Source organism: Lontra canadensis, unplaced genomic scaffold (assembly GCF_010015895.1).
Source record: "Lontra canadensis isolate GAN:19392208 unplaced genomic scaffold, GSC_riverotter_1.0 scaffold111, whole genome shotgun sequence".
NCBI lineage: Eukaryota > Metazoa > Chordata > Mammalia > Carnivora > Mustelidae > Lontra > Lontra canadensis.
Window position 1 is genome coordinate 6,207,183 of NW_022631105.1, and position 19,104 is coordinate 6,226,286.

The 19,104-nt window shown below is 56.4% G+C and overlaps 1 protein-coding gene across 4 annotated transcripts; it reads left to right on the top strand.

The window, feature by feature from the left end:
* ZNF467 (zinc finger protein 467) lies at positions 1–7,969 on the top strand. Of its 4 annotated transcripts, none has more exons than XM_032840132.1 (5): positions 1–550; positions 2,595–2,670; positions 3,202–3,318; positions 4,104–4,217; positions 6,281–7,969. In XM_032840132.1, the coding sequence occupies exons 2-5, from the start codon at positions 2,637–2,639 to the stop codon at positions 7,783–7,785; spliced, it is 1,770 nt and encodes a 589-aa protein (XP_032696023.1). In that variant the 5' UTR covers positions 1–550; positions 2,595–2,636; the 3' UTR covers positions 7,786–7,969. The 4 variants fall into 4 exon arrangements, with proteins under 4 accessions (XP_032696023.1, XP_032696024.1, XP_032696025.1 ...); XM_032840133.1 differs by having other exon boundaries at positions 1–463; XM_032840134.1 differs by lacking the exon at positions 1–550 and adding an exon at positions 2,239–2,283.
* Positions 7,970–19,104: the final 11,135 nt, after the last annotated feature.

Consider the following 19,104-nt stretch of genomic DNA (forward strand, 5'->3'; position numbering starts at 1 on the left):
CTCTCCCTCCTCCACCCCTCCCCCCACACTCCTCCCTTCCCTTCCCTTCCCCCTCTTCCCTCCCCCCCCCTCGTTCCTAGGCTCCCACTTTCCATCACCTACTCGGGGCCTCCGTCCCTCCACACCGTCACCTGCACGCCTGTCCCCGCCGTGCCGCCTTCCTGCGACCCCACTCCAGCACCCCCCTGCCCCTACCTCCCCCACTGGGTGCCCGGCTGCTCCCCTCCCGCTTCCGCGCTCCCCTCCCCCCTGCCGGGCGCCGCTTCCCCGCTCCCGCTCCCTCCGCGTCTTTTCCTCTCCCCTCCCTGCGAAGTTTCGGGGCTGTCAGTCTGTCAGTCTTTCGGGCAGTCGGCACCCGAGCTACAGGCAGCGGGCGCCATTGCGAGCAGAACCGGCCGGGGCAGAAGGCCGGGGCGCCTGGGTCCCGCCAGCAGCGGGGAGACCCGACCGGCCAGCCCGCCAGGTACGGGCGGTGGAGGCGCCCAGCGGCAGGCGGCTCCGCCCGCTTCCCCTTCTACACCGACACTCAGTCACTGCCCGCTCCGCGCAGGTGACAGCCCCGGGGGTGGGGGCGCCGGGAGCGCTGGAGGGGGTGGGGTGGGGGTGGTGGGGGAAAGAAAGGGCAGGGGAGGGGCAGGGGCTGGAGGAGGGAGGGGCTGGGGCTGGGTGGAGAGGGTCTGGCTTGGGGGTGGTCACGGCAGTCGAGGAGAGGAGGACCGGGGATCTGGAGGGAGGGGCGGAGGCTGGGGAGAGGGGCCCGGGTGGGAGTCGGGTGGGAGAGGGATGGGAGGCTCCCGAGGGGAGGGAGTGAGGAGTCTCCGGAAAAGGGAGAGGGAGTGTGGGAGGGGGCCGTAGGGGAAGGGGGGCAACGAGGCCAAGGGATCAGGCCTTTGGGGAGGGGCGGGAGAGGAGGGCGCTGACAGGTGAGCCCGGGAGCCGGGGAGGGGCCGGGCTGTGTAGTCAGGTCTGCGAGAAGAGGCTCTAGGGGACGGACGGGAGGCGGGGAGGTGGGAGGGGAGGGGTCTGATCGGGAGGAAAACTTGGGGGGCGGTAGAAGTCCGTGGGGAGCAGAAATGGGGAAGGTAGCCACTGAGAGAGAGGGGAGGGAAGCGGAGGTGTGTTGGGAGGCAGGGGTGGAGAGGAGCAGGTTCAGTGAGAAGGTCCAGAGCCAGCCGTAAGCCACAGACTCCCAGGCTTGGGGGAGCCTGGGGACAAGGGAGAGAGCTCGGGAGCGGACTGGAAGGGGGAGGGGAAGAGCGGTTCTAGGGACTGGGGACCGGGAGGGTAGGGTAGCGAGAGCCTGCTGGGGAGGCAAAGGGGGAAGGGAGACGGGGGCCTCGGAGGGGAAGGCAAGCTGCAGGAGGGAGGCAGGGAGGGAGGGAGGAGGATGGTGTGGGGAGAGCGGGGAGGAGGGCTGGGGAGAGGGGGAGGAGGGAGGGAACTGAGGTGAAGAGAGGAAAGGAGAAGGAAGGGAAACCAGAGTGGGGGAGGAGAGGGAGAGGGGAGGGGAATGCGGGGTGAGGGAGAAAAGCGGGGAGGAGGAGGGCGGCGTTAGGGAGGAAGGAAAAGAGGAGGGGGAAAGGAAGGGAGAGGGTGTGCAGCCGGGGAGGAGGATGGAGCCTGGGGGAGAACCGGGAGGAAAGGGGAAGGCGGCCCTGAGCCGGGGGGAGGAGGAGGGGAACCCTGTCGCCAAGTGTGCCCAGAGGAGAGGGTCAGGGGGGCGGTGGCCGGGGAGGGCCTACCCGAGGGGGCCGGGAGGGGCTGGCCCTGCTGTGAGCAGGGGGAGGAGCCGGAGGGGCGGGGCAGGGGGCGGAGCTGGGGAGCGGGCCAGATTCGGTAGGGAGAGAGGGCGGAAGGCAGAGGGAGCCGGAGCAGGGAGAGGCAAAGGGAAGGCTGCCAGAGAGATTGGGGGGGGCGGCGGGGGAGTCTGATGGGGGGTGGGGCAGGGAACCCGCTGGAGGAGGAGCTGGGAAGGGGGCTCGAGGGCGGGGTGTCCCTGCCTGGGGAAGCCCTGAGGGGGAGGGGCGATGATTTTGAGGTAGGGTTTTGGGGAGAGGAAGCTAGAGTCATTTCCTGGTTCAGCAAAGACCCTCCTTGGAGGGCCTCCCCCACCAGTTGCCCAGTAGTGACACTCACCTCCGCCCCTCGGCTGGCTCCTATTTCGCCAGCTCCTGCAGTGACAGCTGGAGGGCCTAGGAGATGAAGTTCCCGGCTCCCACCCGGGACTTCCACTCTCCACCCCGCCCCCAGAATGGAGAATCGATTGATTCCTGAAGTCCCCAGGCAAGGGCACTGGGGGGTGGGGAGCACTGGTGGGCTGGGCCCGGTTCAGAGACCCGCCAGGTGAGGGAAGGATTGCAGCTGATTTCTGGAACTGACCAGAGCCTGCAGAAGTGGCTTCAATGCCTTGGCCTTGCCCTGCAAAGATCTCTTTGCTTTCTGAAACCCATCTTCCCTCATGCCCCTTACCTGTCCCTGGGGACATCATCTTTGGAGCTCCTGGGGATCTCTGATGGGGAGAAGTTGGGCAGAGCCAAGGCCCAGGTGGCAGCTGTCCGGAGAAGAATGTGAACAAGGATGTGTTTTCTCCTCAGGGTGTGTGGCCTGATTCCCAGGAGGATCTACCCTGGGTTGCCATGAGAGAGACTTTTGAGGCCCTCAGCTCCCTGGGTGAGCCCACAACACTCAAGGAACGTGGGTGGGTGGGAGGCAGGATCCAGGGGCACCCTAGGCCTGCTGCTTCCCTACCATTCGGACAGCCCGGCTGTTCTCAAGAGATGGCAACCCTGAGACCCCAGAGACCCCCGGGAGCCTGTAGGGCAGCCTCAGTTCCATTGGGTCTATTTTCAAGTCGGGCCCGGCAGAGGCTGTGCGGGACCATTGCACACGGCGTGCATGCCGATTGTAGGTGCACCTGCGGACTCCCGGACTCCTGTCTGGAGTACCCGGATATTTCAATCTATTTTCTCTTCCTTCACCTGCTCTTGACTCAGTGCAAAGGGGCACTGAGGACACAAAGGACACCTGGCCAGGCTGCTGGGAAGCCTGGCTCTCCCCTCTCATGCTGGCGAGAGACCCTTCCTTCCTGAGCAAGTTGGAAAAAGCCCCTTAGCTGTTTCAGGGAAGAGGAAGAGCCCCTCCCTTTGATCACTGTTCTATACTCTGACGCTTTATTTGGCCCCATCCTTCTGCCTATAACAGGATTCTCTGTGGGACAGCCGGAGATGGCCCCCCAAAGTGAGCCTGGGGAAGGGTCCCATAATAACCAGGAGCGGATGTCCCCTTCCAGGGAAGACAGCATGCTGGGCACATGCTCTGGTAAGTAGGTGGGGAGCAGGAGCAGTGGTTCGGGGCGGCATCTACCTTTCCTTCTTCAGGTATTTGTTGAGCACCTACTAAGTGCCACGGTACTCTTCTCCATATTTGGAATACCTCAGTGGCCAAAAACAAAGATCCGTGCCTTCCAGGAGCTTAATCTTAGGGAGGGCAGAAAGTCAGCAAACAAATATAAAAATGTACTTATAGACTGTCTCAGGGGATATGTGCCTGAGGTGGAAGGGCCTGAGGTGGGGGGGGGCCTGCAGGATTAAATAGTAGGAGGGTGAGAGCGGGCCCCATTGGGAAGGTAAGATTTGAGCAAGATTCGGAAGAGGTGAAGAAGGTGGCCGAGTAGCTCCCAGAGGGAGAAGACAAGGAAAGCAGGCCCGTGTCTGGCTTCTTGACATTCTGGTCTTGCCCAATGATTTGCCTGGAACTTGGGTCCATCTGCCATCTGGGAGGTCTGCAGCCCCCCTTGTAGAAGTCTCCTGCAAGCCTCAGGGCAGGAACCTTTCCTTGCTTCCACCACCTCCTACACATATTCCAGAAGCTCCTCACAGCTGTGGCTCTCCCAGCCTCCACAGCCTTTGCTTACAGCTGCCCCGGTTTGAAGGAGCCTGAGGCTGCCCCCGGGGCAGCAGGGAATTCAGTCCCTGCAGCTATGATGTGGGAAACCCCTGCCACTGGGACTGGGGTTTCAAAAGCCCCTGCTTGATGGCCCCAGTGGGGACCTCTGTCCTTCTGTGATGTCTTTGGAGTCCTTGAGGTAGCCTGTTCTCTTCCAGGGCACGAGGCCCCCAGACCAGAGGAAGGCGCCCACACTGAAGAAGCTCAAGGCCCCGGCAGAGGAGGCCAGGCATGCGCGCCACAGAAGGCCGAGCCCATGGGCTCCTGCCCAGGTGAGTCTTTCCATCTCTCCAGACCACCGGGGGCCCAGGCAGAGGGGATAGGGGCCTTGTCAACTCCCGGCTGCTATCTGAATGAGGCAGCCACTCCAGGCCCTTCCAACCTAGGATGAATCCGTCCCTGGCACCTTTCTGCTGTAGAGCTTTGGCCCCCAGAGGGAACTCCACAGCACAGATGACAGGACTCAGAGAGGCTGGTCACCCAGAGAAACTGACCCTCACTTCAACATCCTCTAGAAGTCTTAACTTCTCCTGCCTCCCTCTATCTGCATGTGTATTTGTTGATGACTTGAATTGCCATTCCCATGAAGACCTACCTTTTCATTGCCTTCCCCCTAGACAAGCTCCCTTCCCCCCCAAATCTCCACTGGTCTCAGTGGTCCCCCAATGCCCCAATTCTGTGGTGCTGGACTCATGTCTCCCACACGCAGGGGGACGGAACGGTTAATTTCTCTCTTCACCATGCTGCCCTTACTCCCTCCAGCTCCCACCACACTTGGCACCTTCTACCTGACTGATGTCCTTTATTCCAGGGGTTTATTTAGAACCTGCTCGGTCCAGGCTGTGTTAGGTAGAAGGGAACAAGATTGCCCCTGGCGGACACAGACCCTGTTTGACTCCTGCCTCCCCATGTCCCAGCCGAGTGACCTTAGGCTCCCTCACCTGCAGGAGCTTGTTTGCCCACCTGTAAGCAGGGAGAAGATGCACTTCATGGTTGCTGTGAAGCTTTGTGACAGCGGATAGACCGTGTGTCATCGGCGGTTGGCACTCAATAAGTGGTGGCAGTCCTCATTTTCATGAGACACATACAGAAATGGAACACAAGACGTCTGCCTTTCAGAAGCTAAAATCTAGCTGAGATGACAATATGAACCAGAATAAGGAATTAAAAGAACAAATAGTAATCAGGCCACATTGCAAGGAAGTATAACCATGTTCCGTGAGTGCTGTAGGTAGATAAGAGATGCTCACGCATTGGATTTTTCAAAGATTTTGGCGACCCATGCTGCATTTTGAGGAGGTGTAGACACGAGCGCTGATGGTGGGGCAGAGGATGGGAAAACATCCTAGGCTGAGAAGAGACTTTAATACAGAAAATTTGCCGTGTGGCCGGGGTTTGAGCAGACCAGCTTGGCTACAGGGGAGCGTTTATGCCTAGGACAGGAACTCAGATCCTCTGATTCAGTGGTTCTTAAACGAGAATGACTTTGGGAGCTTTAGAGAAAGAGAAGAGATCAGGCATCCTGCTCCCAGAAATGCATTTGGGTAAAAGTCGCCAGGAGATTAGGAACCATGAACTAACACAACACTTACACCTAAGGAGCGCTCACAGAGGTAAGTTAACAGGTCACACTACTGGCTAGTGGCAGAGGATACCCAAGTGGACACTCCCAGTCTGGGCCCTGAGCTCCTTTGTCTTGGCTGGACCATTGCAGGGCCCAGGAGGGACAAAGCTCCAGTGGGATCGACCTCAAACCTGCTCCCCCAGAGGGTGCTCCCTGCTTCTCCATACATGGGCACTGTTTACTGGTTCCCCCATTCCTGCAAACTCCATCCTCCTCTTCCTAAACTGGGATTTCCTGCCTGGCTCCAGAGGCCAGAATGAAGGGAGGGAGTTAGGGATAGGGGGAACCTTGGAGAGGCAACTAGAAGGGAGTTCCAGCTGCTCAGCTGATGGGAGACTGCGGTTCCAGAAAGGGCTGGAAGATCTGGGGCAGCCACTGTGAGCAGATGAACCTGGAGGGAAGCCTGAGGCCTGAACTTGGAGCAACCTTTATATTCAGGGGCCACAAAAGTGCACGCGCCTTCTGCAGAGGCACGGAAAACGCTCCCGGCCCTGCAGAAGCCTAAGAGAGATCCCCCAGGAGGAACTGAGGGCTCTCAGCAGCTTCCTAGGCTGCAAGGAGCCGAGGAGGATGGACCGGGGACACTCTCTGGAAACATCCAGTAGAACTGAGACAGCAAGAGCCAGACTGCGGCCTGGCTCCAGAAGAGGGGCTCCCATGGGCAGGAATAAAAATGGGGCTTAATTGGCTCGTCTGGTTTTGACTTTCCAGGGGATGAGTGGATGATACGGAAGGTGAAGGTGGAGGAGGAGGATCAGGAGGCGGAAGAGGAGGTCGAGTGGCCGCAGCATCTAGCGTTACTCCCCGGCCCTTTTCCCGCGCCGGACCTGGGGCCTCTGGCCGCTGCGTACAAGCTGGAGCCTGGGCCCCCAGGGGCCCTGGAAGGACTCGCGCTGGCCGGGTGGGCCCCGACCTCGGAGAAGCCCTACGGCTGCGGGGAGTGCGAGCGGCGGTTCCGGGACCAGCTGACTCTGCGGCTGCACCAGAGGCTGCACCGCGGCGAGGGCCCGTGCGCCTGCCCGGACTGCGGCCGCAGCTTCGCGCAGCGCGCGCACATGCTGCTGCACCTGCGCAGCCACCTGGGCGAGCGGCCCTTCCCCTGCTCCGAGTGCGACAAGCGCTTCAGCAAGAAGGCGCACCTGACCCGCCACCTGCGCACGCACACGGGCGAGCGGCCCTACCCGTGCGCCGAGTGCGGCAAGCGCTTCAGCCAGAAGATCCACCTGGGCTCGCATCAGAAGACGCACACGGGCGAGCGGCCCTTCCCCTGCACCGAGTGCGAGAAGCGCTTTCGCAAAAAGACACACCTGATCCGCCACCAGCGCATCCATACGGGCGAGAGGCCCTACCAGTGCGCCCGGTGCTCCCGCAGCTTCACGCACAAGCAGCACTTGGTGCGGCACCAAAGGGTGCACGAGGCGGCCGGCCGCGCCCCCTCCTCTCCCGACGCGCCCGCCTCGCCGGCTTCCCCGGCCCCGTCCCCGACCCCGTCCCCTCCTGGGCCCAAGCCTTTCTCCTGCTCCGACTGCGGCCTGAGCTTCGGCTGGAAGAAGAACCTCGCCACGCACCAGCGCCTGCACCGCGGCGAGGGGCGCCCCTTTGGGTGCGACCAGTGCGCGCTGGGCGCTACCGTGGACGCCGCCGCCGCCGCCGCCGGGCCCTTGGCCTGCGCGCCCAGTGACACGCCGGCGACCCAGGGCGCTCCCGCCAGCGAGCGGTCCTCCTGCGCGGACTGTGGGCGCGGCTTGGCCCACGGGCAGCAGCCGGCGCGGCAGCGGCGGGTGCACCCGGGCGAGCGGCCCTTCGCCTGCGCGCAGTGCGGCCGCCGCTTCGGCTCGAGGCCCAATCTGGTCGCGCACTCCAGAGCCCACAGCGGCGCCAGGCCTTTCGCCTGCGCGCAGTGCGGCCGCCGCTTCAGCCGCAAGTCGCACCTGGGCCGCCACCAGGCGGTGCACACGGGCAGCCGGCCCCACGCCTGCGCCGTCTGCGCCCGCAGCTTCAGCTCCAAAACCAACCTGGTGCGCCACCAGGCCATCCACACCGGCTCCCGCCCCTTCTCCTGCCCGCAGTGCGGCAAGAGCTTCAGCCGCAAAACCCACCTGGTGCGGCACCAGCGCATCCACGGCGAGGCCGCCCACGCGGCCGCCGACGCCGACCTCTCGGCCCCTGCCTGGCCCACTCCCTCAGAGGCAGCGGCGCCCCCCCTCTTCTTCTGAGCCGTGTTCTCTCCAGGAGCCTTCCTTGGCTCGCTGGTTGGAGAGACCCGTGCCCGACATCTTCTGGGCGGTAAGCACGACGGCCTGGGCCCCGATGGCTGTTCTCTGCCCGCTTTATCTTGCTGGAGAGGAAGAAGTCTGGGCAGGATGACCAGCTTTGGCATTCTGTGACAGAGACAATGCTAATGAGCCCTTGCTGGGAACGTGAGTCCTGGAAAGAATCCCACCAAGAGACCCCACCAGAAAGCAGACTTTTGTTTTCTTGGACCCCAGCCTGCCAAGGACGGGCTGGGTCAGGAGCCTTTCCAGGGGGAGTGACAAGAATGAGTATGTGTGTCCTTAAAGTGTCATTAAAATCAAAATATGAAGGTTTGGGGGCTGTTAAATGAGCACCGCGGAGACGGGGAATCCCTGACTCTTCTCATCCACTGCCCCACTCAGTCCTCCCCCAGAGGACCAGCCCTTCCTACCCCTGGGGTGAGCTAAATTTAGCCAGGCACTGGTAATGGGCTCTAGGAAATGAAAATAAAATAGAGCTCACGGCGCCACTATCCTGCTCCCTGCTTTTAGCTCAGACGCTTGATGGAAGAAACATGAACATGCGTGTCTCATGGCAGGTGCCGAGGCTACCAAGGTAGGGAACGCAGAGAGGGGCAGGGCACCCTGTGGCCATTGCCGTGGAGATGGTGTGGGCTCTGGAACTGTCCCCAGGGGGATCTCAGAACAGCAGCCCCACCTGCCACCCTGCCTGGCAGCGTGAAGGACGGACGGGAACAGCAGATGAATGTTGCTTTCCCAACACCATCTCCCCTACTTTCTGTCTTTAAGGTGGATGCTTGATCCAGACGTCTCCGTAGCCACGTGTGCCCAGCCGGCTGGCTAGCTGGCTGGCTGGCAGTGAGATGGAGGGGAGGATGATGGAGAACATGCTGGACGGGGAGAAGGCTCTAACCAGGTCTGACTACCCCTGGGCCTCTCACGAGACATGGAGCAGAGAATCCATTTTCTTGCAACTCTGCTTTCTAATTACCATAGATTGTTGACTGATAAGGGCTGAGGCCATTTCCAACTCTAGCATTACCATCACCAAAAAGAACCCTCGCCAACAGATATTGGGGTGCCTCCTGCCTGCCAGGCACTACACTGGGGCACTGGGAAAGAATAGTAAGCGAGACAGACATACTTGCAGGAACTATCAGAAATCCTTGGGCAAGCCCAGAAGGCTTTGGGGGGCGGGGATGTGATGAGGGCATCCCAAATCTAGGGAAAGTCAAGGGAGGTTTGCAGCCTGAAGACATCTCTTTTTTTTTTCCCTAAAGATTTTATTTATTTGATAGAAAGAGACACAGCGAGAGAGGGAACACAAGCAGGGGGAGTGGGAAAGGGAGAAGCAAGCTTCCTGCTGAGCAGGGAGCCCGATACGGGGCTTGATCCCAGAACCCTGGGATCATGACCTGAGTCGAAGGCAGATGCTTAACGACCGAGCCACCCAGGCACCCCCAGCATGAAGACATCTCTACTGTGAGGCCTGGAGAATGAACACAAGGGGCCAGGTGAAGGGGGGGTGGGGAAGATGGTACACGCAGGGGTCAAAGTCCAGCACAGAGAGGCTCAGAGAGGGAGTCTTGAATGAGAGGGCCAGGAGCCTGAACACTAGGAGGGGCCGACTAGAAAAGCCTTCAGCACAGATCTGGGAGCTCAGACTTTATCCAGGGGCAGCAGGAAGCCGTGGAAGGGTTTAGGCAGGGGAGCACTAGGATGATGTAGACACGGATGCATTTTAAGAAAGACGACTGGCTAAGAGATACCAGACTCGGGATGAGTGGCCCAATGTGGAGACGGAGATGGAGGGTGGCAATGTCAGCCTGATTTCTGCTTGACGACTGACTTCTGCTGATATGGGGAACAGAGGAGGGGGAGCCATCTTGCCCTGGGGGCACAGATTTGCATCTGCCGAGGGGTTGGAACCAGCAGGAAGCAGGCCATGTGGGTGCAGAGCTCTGGAGGGGGTCTGCGCTGGAGAGAGGTCCAAGGCCCACCAACATGTTTGTCAAGCTGTGGGGCAGTGGATAATTGGCGAGAACCAAGTGTAGAGTGAGCCAAGAGGGCTCTGGACAGAACCCTCGGGACGGTCCCGTTCAGGGGACAGCGTGCGGAGAAGCCCAGAAAGATTGGGGGCTTGTGGTGCCAGAGAGTGGAAAGGGAAGCCCCGAGGTGCCCGTCAGGGCTGAGGAAAGGCAGTGTTTCCGGACAGAGGAGGAAGTCCGCAGCTGAAGGGTGTCCAGAGACCACACAATAAGAACTTTCCACTCCTCTGGATTCTGCAGCAACGAGATCCTTGGCAGCCTTGCCGTGACCTGCTTCCGGGGCCATGGGGACAGAATTCAGGTTGCAACGATGAATCTCAAAGGCACAGTCCCCCAGAAGGGAGAAGAAAAAGAGACCAAGGTGCTGGTGGACGACTGAGGTGGCTTAGGTCTCTTTGACCTTGACGCAGAGGAAGGAGGACGTATGGGTCTGAATGTGGGGAGTTTAATTTCTGTGGCCAAGAATGAGTGGGGGATTCCAGGGGACTGTGGCCGTGAGGCCATAGTAGGAGCCACTGAGTTTGGCTCCAGCAGCATTTGAAATACTTGGAAATTTCACTTGAAACTCTGGATTTCCAGCTTCTCCTGGGAGAAGCTGGAAAAAGCTAGCGGCTGGCGCTGAGCGGAAGTCGGCCTCTTCAGACGTAGAAGAGGAGGCACAGTGTGCTGGGCCCCTGCCCGTCCATCGGCCGCGCTCTCTTGAGTCGCCTCCCAGGCCTCCCAGGCCTCCCAGGCACTGAACCTGTGATTCCCGAGAAACAAAAGTCATCTCACAGACTTTGAAAATCAAACACATGCAAGCGACATTTATGTTGGTCATACCGATGTTTATATTTCTCTAAACATTCTGGAATTCTTGTGTAAGAACAACTTTTAGGGGCGACTGGGTGGCTCAGTCAGTTCAAGTATCTGACTCTTGATACCAGCTCAGGTCATGATCTCAGGGTCCTGAGATCAAGCCCCCTCCCCCACATTGGGCTTCATGCTGGGCATGGAGGCTGCTTAAGATTCCTTCGCTCCCGGGGCGCCTGGGTGGCTCAGTCGGCTGAGCATCTGACTCTTGGTTTTGGCTCAGGTCATGATCTCGGGTCCTGAGAGGATCCTCTGCACCCAGCGGGGAATCTGCTTGGGATTCTCCCTCTCCCTCTCCTTCTGCCCCTCCCCCTGCTAGTGCAAACCCACAAGCTCTCTTTCTTTCTCAAGTAAATAAATAAATCCTTTAAAAAAACACAAGATTCTTTCACTCCTGCTCCCTCTGCTCCTCCCTCTTCCCCTCTGCTCGTGGTCTCTGTCTCTCTCTCTGCTAAAAAAAAAAAGAAAAAAAGAAAATCTTTAGACCCTGCAGCATATCTGGGGAGACCTTCCACGTCCCAGACATTTACAGGACTTCCAATTCTCTTGAACCTTCTTGGCAAGGTGTATCTTTGAATCCTTTGAGTTTGTTGGCAAGCAGTCAAGGCATTTAGTGTCGAGTCTGTTGGTCATCAAAACAGGAGACGAGGGGCACCTGCGTGGCTCGGTGGGTTAAAGCCTCTGCCTTCAGCTCAGGTCATGATCTCAGGGTCCTGGGATCGAGCCCCACATCGGGCTCTCTGCTCAGCGGGAAGCCTGCTTCCTCCTCTCTCTCTGCCTGCCTCTCTGCCTACTTGTGATCTCTGTCTGTCCAGTAAATAAATAAATAAATCAATCAATCAATCAATCAATCAATCTTAAAAAAAAAAACAAAAACAGGAGACGAGGCTGAAAACGTAAATGAGTCTGCAGGGAGAGACCGAGTACCTGAGGGCTGCTCCCAGGGAGGAGGGCAGAGTGGAACAGTGACAGTCTCAGTGACAATATACGCCCCCCACGCCATCCCCGGAGGAAGCCAGCCCAGGTATGACCATCCTGGGAAAGCAGCAAACTTTTTACCTTAGAAGCACATCCCAGCACGTGACTGTGCTCTGCGAAGTAAAGCACAAGTGCACTATTTCTCTGTAGAAGATGAAATGTTTTATTAACTCATTAAAATTTATTTCTTTTTCCCTGATCGTGTTCCAAACCAAGATTGGCAGTAGCCACTGGGTAGAGAACCCAGTCTTTGCGCCCCACCCCTGGCCCGTACCAGCCACGGAACAACATGGAGGTGTTTAACTGCACCACATGGCCCTCAGGAGTTTACGCTGGACATGAGTTCAATGTCAAGAAAATGCCACATAAGTGCTGAATGGCTCTGTGGCTCTAAGATGGGGCCTGAACACAGAGCTGAGCAGAGACGGGGTCCCACTCCCAGGCAAGGAGGGAGGGAGAGGATGGCTCCAGCCCTGCCTTCTCCCCACACATCTCCCACCCACGATCCTCGAAGCCCCCAACCCCCGTGGGGTCTTCTGATCCTGCTCTCTCGCACCCAGCGACCCTCCCCCTTCTCTCCTAACCGCCATGGAAACTGTGATTCTCAAACTTTTCTTTTAATGTGGCAAAATCTACGTTACATGCAATCGACCATTGAAACCATTTTAAAGTACTCACTTTGGTGGCATTAAGTTAATTCACAACGTTATGTAAACATCACTGCTATGTTTCCAGAACCTTTTCATCCCAAACAGAAACTCTGTCACATTGTGTTTTATGTGATGGCACAGGTCAATAAGGTTACTCTTGGAGTAGGGGAGAGGCCAGTACAGGCCTGCGGTGTTAGCAGGGGTTGGGGGGGCTACCCTAGAGCCTGCCCACTGTCCTGGTAGCTAGGGGAATGAGCTCCATGTCCCTGTAGCTACCAACACGTTAGAAAATTCTCTTCCATCCGAAGACCCGAGTTCTTGCATGTGAAGGAGATGGGGTCCAAATTCACTTCCCACCGAATTAATGGATATCCAGCAAGTTTCCATGAATTGTAATAGTTCACAGAGACGATGAACACCGTGGAGGCCTGGTCCCCACGAGGCGTTTGCCTAGCCTTTCCTCGTGGCCTAGACTTTATCAGAGTCCTCAGGCCTCTCGTATCCCCGCCGCACTCCATCTCAGTTGGGTGGGCTGGGGACACGACCTCATCGCTATCATCTCCCAGGCTTTCTGGTGGCCACCCCCACTCAGGTGACCCGTGCGCATAAGAGCAAGGGACTCAGTCCTGACCGACAAACTCTTCCTCCTCTAGGTCTTTTCCTGGACTCCCACCTCGCTCCCATCCCAATCTCCTAACCTCCAAATGATCTAACTGGGAGGTCTTAGACGGAAGGCAACCCCAGAGCCATTCCGCTAGGGCAGGCAGAGAAAGACGCTGGCCTCTGGCATCAGAACACAGTGGTGAACGGAAGATGGTGCTCCTTACCGGCCTAGGACGTCTGGACCACCCCGACAGTGCCACCACTTCTTCTAGGATGAACACCAATGAGTGGGGGCACCCAGCGCCCCCCGACATTCCATTCCTGTGCTTTTGCTGCTTCTCGCCTTGAGCGGGAGGGGAGAGGGACGGTGAGAGACCAGCCCGGTGCACGGCAGATTCAGACGCTCAGACTCTTCCTATTGTCTTTCTAGGTGACTCTGTGCTTGGGAAATGAAGTTAGTGACAAAGAGGGCGTCTGGCAGCAACGAAATGGACAAACGAAGTGGGTAAACTTCATCCAGGCTTCAGTGAGGTCTGCCTAGCCCGTGTTAGTAAGAGAGAGAAACTTCCACGCAGCCTGAAGCCTGACCTCCCGTTTCTTCCCCATCTCCATTGGTAGGGCTGGTCATCCCTACAGATGTCAAGGACTCCAGGCGTCCCGAGCCTCGTCAACTCCACGGGCAGGGACACTCTGGCATTTTCATTTTCCACCCATTAAGACTGGTTAAGCTGTAATGTCTGCCCAGCCTCGTGCAAACACGGGAGGGAATTCGAGGAAGGATCTCGCCCTCGTGGCATTTAGAGTCCAGAGGGAGGACAAGCCACGGGTCGCTCGGGAGCCCAGCATTCTGGCTGTTCCAGGAGACACCGAAGCAATAGAAGCCAACTCACAACCTGAGCCTTAGGGAGGGAAGGCTTGAGCTTCATGAAGCACCCAGACCCTCCCACGGGGTGCTATGGCCCAGCCTCGGGCTCGGGAGGGGTCCAGACAAGGGGAGGGCGCGGGCCAGAGCAGTCAGGGTCGACTTGCACGTAGGAGGCTCCTGAGTGAGTCTGGAAGGACACTAGGACCAGAGCAGACAGAGAGGAGGTGGGAGACTCCAGAACCATCCAAGATGGTGGGTAACTAAGTGCCGAGCCGCGCAGACAGGCGTGGTGCCCCCGGAGAGCAGGTATTTTGGGGTTGTCTCGCTCGGCGTCAATGCCCAGCAAACCTGCCTCTCTGGTCCCTCTTCTAGTGGAGCATCAAATAATCGGGAGTCCTTTCTTCTACCGCACTTCACAGTGTAGGTGGCCACACCGTATGGCCCTGTGTCCCCTGCTCCGAAGGGAGTACCCCAGAACTACTGAGGGACGGGGCAGGTGGTGTGAGAAGGGTTTGCCATTACCGCCACCAGCAATAACAGTAGCTAATATTCACCTAATACTTGCTGTGTGCCAGGCCCTGACCTGAGTTCTCTGTGTGTGTGTGTGTGTGTGTGTGTGTGTAAACGCAGCCAATCTTCACAATAACTACCATTATTATCCCCACCCTATAGATGAGGAAACTGAGGCACAGAGCAAATAAGTCATTTGAACGAGGTCATTCATTCACTCAACAAACATGAATGGAGTACCTGTTACATGTCAGGCACTATGAGATGCTGGGAATAACAATCATAAACTAAAATATTATGAACACTTAGTTTGTGCTAAGTACTCCCCAAATTAAGGGTTTTGTAGGGGCAGCTCCCTTTTCCCCACTACCACCCTATGAGTGGGCACCATTGTCCTTGGCTTCGTTTTTTTGAGGAGGTAAAAGGGCTTCAGAGAGGCTCAGTCACTTGCCCACAATCGCATAGCAGTGTGTGATAAAGGCAACCCAGTGCTTTGGTTCTACAGAATGTCCTTTAAAAAAAAAAAAAGATTTTTTTGAGTTGTGGTAAAATACACATAGCCTGAACACGCACCATCTTTATTTTTTTTTTAAGATTTTATTTGTTTATTTGACAGAGAGAGCACAAGCAGAGGGAATGGCAAGGGGAGAGAGAGAGAGACGCAGACTCCCCTTTGAACAGGGAGCCTGATGTGGGGCTTGATCCCAGGACACTGGGATCATGACCTGAGCTAAAGGCAGATGCATAACCGGCTGGACCACTCAGGCGCTCCTGAACACGCACATCTTAACCCTTTTCAGGGGCGCGGTTCAGTGGCATTCAGCGCGCTCACATCACTAAGCGACTGTCCCGACCATCTACCTCCTGAACTCCTCTCGTCTTGTGTGACGGTTCATTTTATGTACCACCTTGGCCGGGCCATGGTGCCCATATAGTAGGCCACATATTGTTCTGGATGTTTCTTGGAGGGGGGTTTGGGATGAGATTAACATTGAAATAGGTGGACTTTGAGTAAAGCTGCTTGCCCTTCAGAATGTGGGCGGACTTCATGCAACCAGCTGAAGACATGCGTAGAGGCAAGACTGACCTTCTCTGGTGAACAGGCCTCCAGCCACGATCTGCAGTACGGGCTCTTCCTTGGGGCTTCCTTGGGGCTCCAGCCTTCTGGCCTTAGGGCTCCAGCCTCTTCCTTCCTTGGGGCTCAGCCTCCTGGCCTCCCCTGCAGGGTCAGACTGGCCAGCCTCCATAATCCCGTAAGCAAACTCCTTGTAACAAATCTTTCTCTCTCTCTATGCACATCCTAGGAGTTTGGTTTCTCTGGAGAACTCGGCCTGACACATCGTGCAAAGCTGAAATTCTGAAAACAACAGCTCCCCAGTCACTCCCCACCCCCTACTCCTGACAACCACCACGCCACTGTCTGTCTCTACAAATTTGACCACTCAAAGTCCCTCAGAGCAGTAGAATCTCACAATATTAGTTTTTTATGACTGGCTTAGTTCACTCAGCGTAATGTTCTTGACGTTCTTTCATGTTGTCTCATGTGGCAGCGTTTCCTTCCTTCTGTGGGGCTGAATAATATTCCAATGTAGGTATACATCACATTCTGTTTATCAAGTCGTCCATCAAAGGATGCTTGGGTTGCTTCTCCCTCTTGGCTATTGTGACTAATACTGCTAGGAACACGGAAATGCAAATATCTCTTCGTGTCCTTGTTTTCATTTCTTTTGGGTATACACCCCGGAGTGGAATTGCTAAACCACAGGGCAGTTCTATTTTTAATTTTGTTTTAAGATTTTATTTATTTATCTGACAGAGAGATCACAAGTAGGCAGAGAGACAGGCAGAGAGAGAGAGGGGGAAGCAGGCTCCCCGCCAAGCAGAGAGCCTGATGCGGGGCTCAATCCCAGGACCCTGAGATCACGACCTGAGCTGAAGGCAGAGGCTTAACCCACTGAGCCACCCAGCTAACCCTATTTTTAACTTTTTGAGGAATGACCCCATTGCTTCCCACAACAGCTGCACCATTTTGCGTTCCCATCAACAGGGCACAAGGTTCCCGTTTCTTCACATCTTCGCCAACACTTGCTGTTTTCCAGTCTTTTACTTTTTAATTTTATTTTTATTTTATTTTTTTAATAAACATATTATGTATTATTAGCCCCAGGGGTTATTTTCCAGTCTTTTAATGGTAACCATTCTAATGAGTGTAGGTTGACCTCTCATTGTGGTTTTGGTTTGCATTTTCCTAGAGCCTGTACTTCTGTACACCAGATTCTGCTATTTCCTTGCAGAGAGGGTGCTCACATTCCTGGTCTTCAAGGAGCTCAAGTGGGTGGACCCAGTGGGTCCAGGTATAAGGGAAGTCATGTGAACAGTCCTGGAATGAACGAAGCAATGGGTTAGACCTAGAGGGTCAGGAGGGCCTCTCTGAGGAGGTGAGGTAACTCGCTGTGACCATGTCCCTTGGACTAGGCTCTCGGCCTTGTGGCCACATTGCCCCACTGCATTAGTGCCTGTCTGTCTCCTGGGAGAGAGAAAAAGGCTCCTGCCCCAGGGGCCCAAGGCTGGAAGCCACATTTCCGGGCGGCCCAGACCTGAGAAAAGGCTGCTGAAAGCGGGCTTGAGCATCTGTTGCAAACTGTTCTCCTTCCGGGAGCGACTGTGAGCTGGGGAGTCACACTGAGTGGTGAGAAGGACGTCTGTGTGGAAGGGTGGCCGTCCCCTGTGATCTTTAGCAGCGAGGACCTGTCACAGGATGAAGCTTAGTCCCCACAGTAAATACATATTGTAATATCCTGAGCAGAGGCAGTGGGAAGAGGGGCTGGCGTCCAGCAAGTGACTGTCGGAGGGGACGAGAGAGGGTGGAGAGAGGCTGTGAGGAGCACAAGGAAGGAAGGGCGTGTTCGCGGAGCAGGTGGGTGGACACCTGGGACAAGAGCCTGTGCATCACCAACTTAGTGAAGCTGCCCAGGTCGGGCCCAGCTCCAGGCCCCAGGATTGAGAACTGTGTGCAAGCTGCCTGCTTCCCCTGCACAGACAGACACACACACACACACACACACACACACACACACGAGTCTGCTACAGGGCTCCTTCTGGACCACAGGTGCTAGATTACTTCCCAGGGCTGCTGTCCCAAAGTCCCACAAACTGGGAAACTGAGAAACGTGTTCTTCACAGTTCCGGAGGACGGGAGTCTGAAGCCAGCGAGCCGCCCCTTCGAAGACTCTCGGGCAGGAGGCGTCCCAGGCCTCTCTCCCAGCTTCTGGGGATCCCGGCAGCCTTCACCGCCTGTTCCTTGCCTTTGTGAAAATGCATAAAGGCAACCGTATTCAAAACGGAGTCCGAAAGCCCTGAAGGGACGGCTCTCACGCACCACCGCCTGCCGTAGCTCACGAAGTAGCACAGCAGGAAGAAGGAAGATTTCCTCTCTGCCTAGCAACCGCAAGCTGCCCTCACCAGCAGCCAATGAGAGGCCACGGCTTCAATCGTCTGCAGCCAATGAGCGGCTGCCAAGCCCTCTGCGCTCCTATTTTCCTCCAATGAACTCTTGCTCACCGCACCCCTCCCAAATTCCCCTTTCCTCTGTAAAAGTCAGTGTCCGCCTTTGCTCTCTAGACTTGCCCGTGGTTCCCCATCCTTCGTGTGTTCCAAGTCGCAATTCCTGTGTTATTCCCAAATAAATTCATTTGCTGCTGGAGATACTCTTTGTTGTTTAGCTTCTGAAGTTGACAGCTTGTAGATGCCTCACTCCCATCTCTGCCTCTGTTCTCACGTGGTCTGCTCTGTGTGTGTGTCTGTCTCTATGTCTCTTCTTAGAAGGATCCAGTCACACTGGATTAGCCCACCCTAAGGGCCTCATTTTAACTTGATGACATCTGCAAAGACCCTGTTTCCAAATGAGGTCGCCTTCACAGGGATGGAGGTTTAGGCCTTCAACATGTCTCTTTAGGGGACAGCGTTCAACCCAGAATACAGAGCTTCACCGGAGTACCAAGCCACAACGAGAGGAGGAGAGACGGAAATTCGGGGTCCTGGCATTGGGCAGGGACGTGACCGGGTCGGCGACGGGGCCAGCTCAGTCCGGCAGAGGAGGGCTGCCGGCAGCACGATTCTGATCCAATGCGGCCGTGGCGGACCTGGGCCCTCTGCAGCTTGCACTCCCCCAAGCTCTTGCACTTGCACGTCGATGAGCTGGAGGTTTTCGGAGATGCATCACGACATTCAAAAAATTCAAAATATAAAAATTTTGCTTTGTGTTCTTTTATTTTACAAGTGGTTTTTCAATTTATATATATTTTTACTTCTCTAACAGTGGAATAGCTTTGACGACCATAAACAAAAAAGCACAGCTGACTTTTAGGTGACTACAGGAGTAACAGAGAACAATCTTCCATCAAACATGACTGGCTTTTGTTGTTTTTTTTTTTTAAGATTTTTATTTATTTATTTGACAGAGATCACAAGTAGGCAGAGAGGCAGGCAGAGAGAGAAAGGGGAAAACAGGTTCCCTGCTGAGCAGAGTCCAATGTGGGGCTCAATCCAAGGACCCTGGGATCATGACCTGAGCCAAAGGCAGAGGCTTTAACCCACTGAGCCACCCAGGCGCCCCCAAACATGACTGTTTTGTCTAGTGTTTCTGTAAACCACTCGTGTGTGTGTGTGTGTGTGTGTGTGTGTGCACACGCACACACGCGAGAACCTGACCACACTAGGGCTTATTTGTGAAGAGATAGAGCGTGGAGGAGTCACACAGGGCTGAGGCTTCCCT

What these genes read in the sequence shown, in the direction of transcription:
- ZNF467 (XM_032840132.1), top strand. Translation starts at nt 2,637, where the DNA reads ATGAGAGAGACTTTTGAGGCCCTCAGCTCCCTGG. An exon ending in TGAGGCCCTCAGCTCCCTGG is followed by an intron (nt 2,671 to 3,201) that starts GTGAGCCCACAA and finishes TGCCTATAACAG; the next exon opens with GATTCTCTGTGGGACAGCCG. An exon ending in GCCCATGGGCTCCTGCCCAG is followed by an intron (nt 4,218 to 6,280) that starts GTGAGTCTTTCC and finishes TTGACTTTCCAG; the next exon opens with GGGATGAGTGGATGATACGG.